This window comes from Bos grunniens, chromosome 29, assembly GCF_055505025.1.
Source record: "Bos grunniens cultivar Pamir isolate PY7600 chromosome 29, Bosgru_T2T1.0, whole genome shotgun sequence".
Taxonomy (NCBI): Eukaryota; Metazoa; Chordata; class Mammalia; order Artiodactyla; family Bovidae; genus Bos; species Bos grunniens.
In genome coordinates, this window is record NC_141193.1 from 23,340,360 (window position 1) to 23,344,130 (window position 3,771).

Genomic DNA, 3,771 nt, shown 5'->3' on the forward strand with positions numbered 1-3,771 from the left:
ATCTCCTGAGTGCAGACAGAATTCTTGCTGCCCATGCTAACAGACTCTAGCCTGGATTCATGATCAGCCCAGGGGAGCTAAGATGTAGTCACAGACACATTGTCAATAGCTTGTCAGGGCCGGGGTGGGGAGAGGGCATATAGATGAGAGAAGAAAGGCAAAAAGGAGGGCATTCATGCACTGGCTTATCTTCTAGACTTTTTTCCATCAGCTATGCTTGTGACTATAATCATTTGAAACATTTTGTCCCTTGTTTCTACAGACAGCTCCCCAGAAGAGAATGGCTCTGGTAAACAGCTCCTCGGTGACTGAGTTCATCCTCGTGGGATTATCAGAACGATCAGAGCTTCAGCTCACCCTCTTCCTCCTGTTTTTAGGGATCTATGTGTCCACGGTGGTGGGCAACTTGGGCTTGATCACCTTAATTGCGATGAATTCTAGCCTTCACACTCCAATGTACTTTTTCCTCTTCAACTTGTCTTTTATAGATTTCTGTTATTCTTGTGTGTTTACCCCCCAAATGCTAATTGATTTCATATCAGAAAATATCATTTCTTATGTGGGATGCATGACACAACTATTTTTCTTCTGTTTCTTTGTCAATTCTGAGTGCTATGTGTTGGTATCGATGGCTTATGATCGCTTTGTGGCTATTTGCCATCCTCTGCTGTACACGGTCACCATGTCCCCTCAGGTCTGTTCGCTGATGATGCTTGGTTCATACATGATAGGGTTTGCTGGGGCCATGGCCCACACCGGAAGCATGCTGAGACTGAGCTTCTGTGATTCCAACATCGTCCACCACTATCTGTGTGAAGTTCTCCCTCTCTTGCAGCTCTCCTGCACCAGCACTTACATCAATGAGCTGGTGTTTTTTATTGTTGTTGGAGGGGTCATCACAATATCCAGTATCAGTATCTTCACCTCATATGCTCTGATTCTCTCCAGTATCCTCTGTATTCCTTCCACTGAGGGCAGGTCCAAAGCCTTCAGCACATGTGGCTCCCATGTAGTTGTTGTGGCTCTGTTCTTTGGGTCGGGGGCATTCACCTATTTAACAACCTCTTTTCCTGGATCAAAGGACCAGGGTAAATTTGCCTCAGTCTTCTACACCAATGTGGTTCCCATGCTTAACCCTTTGATCTACAGTCTGAGGAATAAGGATGTTAAACTTGCTCTGAGAAAAACCCTGAAGACAGTTCTCTTCTGAAATGGTTCTGTTTGCATCAGTCACTTATTGGTAAGCATCATGCTCAAGAATATTGTATCTACATGTGGAGGACTCTTAGTCTTTCTTTTTTAAGTGAGGTCTTCTCTCTACTTAAAAAAAAAATTGCAGCAATAAAGTTGTTGTTGAGGCGCAGCGGGGTCACATGCTTTCTTCACATGTCGGAAAAATGTCCTCCTGGCGAAGAGCTCGTCCTCCCAGGTAGAAGGCAACTTTGCCATGGCCCCTCGGGGCCCCGACCAGGAGGAGTGTGAGGGCCTGCTGCAGCAGTGGAGGGAAGAAGGGTCGAGCCAGGTGCTGTCAACTGTGAGCGACGGTCCCCTTGTAGATAAGGGACTCGCCGAGAGGAAAAAAAAAAAAAAATTGCAAATATCTTACTTGTACTCTTTTTGTTTATACTATTTCAACTGGTTCACTGCATGCAAGTTAGCATCTATTAAGTGCCTATTGTTTATTGGACTCTATATTAGGTCCAAGAGATGAGTAAGATGAGACTGTATGCCTTCCATCTTTTTCTTGGTAGGCTAAATGGGTTTGTTCAAGCAACTTTTCTGGCTGGGAGATGGGGAAGGTGGTTGTATAAAAATCCTGGAGAATGAATTTATTTTTCTTCAGTTATGAGAACAGGCTTACCAAAAATGAAAGGTAGCTATAACTTGGGTGATAAGTAAGATAGCCTTCCAACTCCTAGAAAGGTTTGCTTGGCTAGGAGAAATGTAAATCATCTCTTTCACATACATCCACATCCATATAAGAGAAAGCCTCATCTAAGAGCTGTTTATATGGCCTGAAATGTAAGATAAATCAAACCTAAATCTTTCTTTTCAAAGTTTCAAAACTCTTAGGCCATGGATTAGTAACCATGGGGTAGGTGGTTTATAACTGGGCCAAATCCTTGGGCTCTGGGGTCTAAGTCTGAAAGCAAAATAATAAGAAAGAAATTCCATGGATGTACAACATGTTGTTAACTGCTAACCTCTACCCTGCCCTGGAGGTACTGTGCATATTATAGACATTTAGGACAATTCTTTTATTCTTTACAGTAGATTTAGATTATATTGCCTCTGAGGCTGTGTGTGTGTGTGTGTGTGTGTGTGTACATGTGTTACAGTTAATTACTAGAGAATCAGGAAGAAAGAGGAGTCACATTACATTTTCCACTTGCAGGAGGACTTGAAAGGGACCCCAGTTTTGAGTGCCAAAGAGTGCTCTGTACTACTCTGTTGAAGACTCCCCTATTCTACAATGGATAGCTCAGATTGTGAAGAGTACAACCTCATAAAGTTTCTTGTGTGCTGGAATGAAGCTGAACTTAGGGTCAAACTAACCCATATGGGAGGCTGGAGGACCGAGACTTGTGGCGGGGTCAGAAGAATGGGATCCTCTCTGTGTAGTCTGGAACTTGGGCTGTCCATGAGGAGACTCTCTGCAAAGAGCACTTAGTACTTTTGGAAGTGGGGAGCGTCATATAAAGTACTCAGTCTATATATTTTACTTTGCTCATAATTTTCCAACTCATCCATAAAACTGGATAGTTGCACAGTGTACAGCAGCATGAGAAATGAGTAAACAAAGAGAAATAAGACCTTCTTCACATTTACCTCTCTGCTGACATCTGCTCCAGTGGCAGCATCATACTAAGAGGAAAGGTAGTTCAAGTGTTCCAGGTCATGGCCAGAAGCAAGGCTCTGAGATGGAGCCAAGAACAGCAAAGAGAAGCATCTTCAGCATGAAACTAAGGAAGAGGTGTGAAATAAAACTTATTTTCTCCATGTCTGGGCACTGTTTAAGGTACTTTACACATATTGTGCACATGGAGATAACCAGATGGTCAATACCAAAATCAGATTGATTATATTCTCTGCAGCCAAAGATGGAGAAGCTACATACAGTCAGCAAGAACAGGACTGGGAGCTGACTGCAGCTCACATCATGAACTCCTTACTGCAATTATCAGACTTAAATTGAAGAAAGTAGGGAAAATCACAAGACTATTTAGGTATGACCTAAATCAAATCCCTTACCATTATACACTGGAAGAGACAAATAGATTCAAGGGGTTAGATCTGATAGACAGAGTGCCTGAAGAACTACGGATGGAGGTTTCTGACATTGTATAGGAGGCAGTGATTAAGACCATCCCCAAGAAAAGAAATGCAAAAAGGCAAAATGGTTGTTTGAGGAAGCCTTACAAATAGCTGAGAGAAGAAGAGAAGCTAAAGGCAAAGGAGGAAAGGATAGATATACCCATTTGAATGCAGAGTTCCAAAGAATAGCAAGGAGAGATAAGAAAGCCTTCCTCAGCGATCAATGCAAAGAAATAGAGGAAAACAATAGAGTAGGAAAGACTAGAGATCTCTTTAAGAGAATTAGAGATACCAAGGGAACATTTCATGCAAAGATGGACACAACAAAGGACAAAATGGAATGGACCTAACAGAAGCAGAAGATATTAAGAAAAGGTGGCAAGAATACACAGAACTATACAAAAAAGATCTTCATGTCCCAGATAACCACAATGGTGTGATCATTCACCTAGGGCC

At 42.4% G+C, this 3,771-nt stretch overlaps 1 protein-coding gene across 1 annotated transcript; it reads left to right on the forward strand.

Moving 5' to 3' along the window:
* Positions 1 to 274: 274 nt before the first annotated feature.
* On the forward strand, positions 275 to 1,210 carry LOC147342295 (olfactory receptor 8B4-like). Its single transcript, XM_086384513.1, has one exon. The coding sequence runs from the start codon at positions 281 to 283 to the stop codon at positions 1,208 to 1,210; it is 930 nt and encodes a 309-aa protein (XP_086240639.1). The 5' UTR covers positions 275 to 280.
* Positions 1,211 to 3,771: the final 2,561 nt, after the last annotated feature.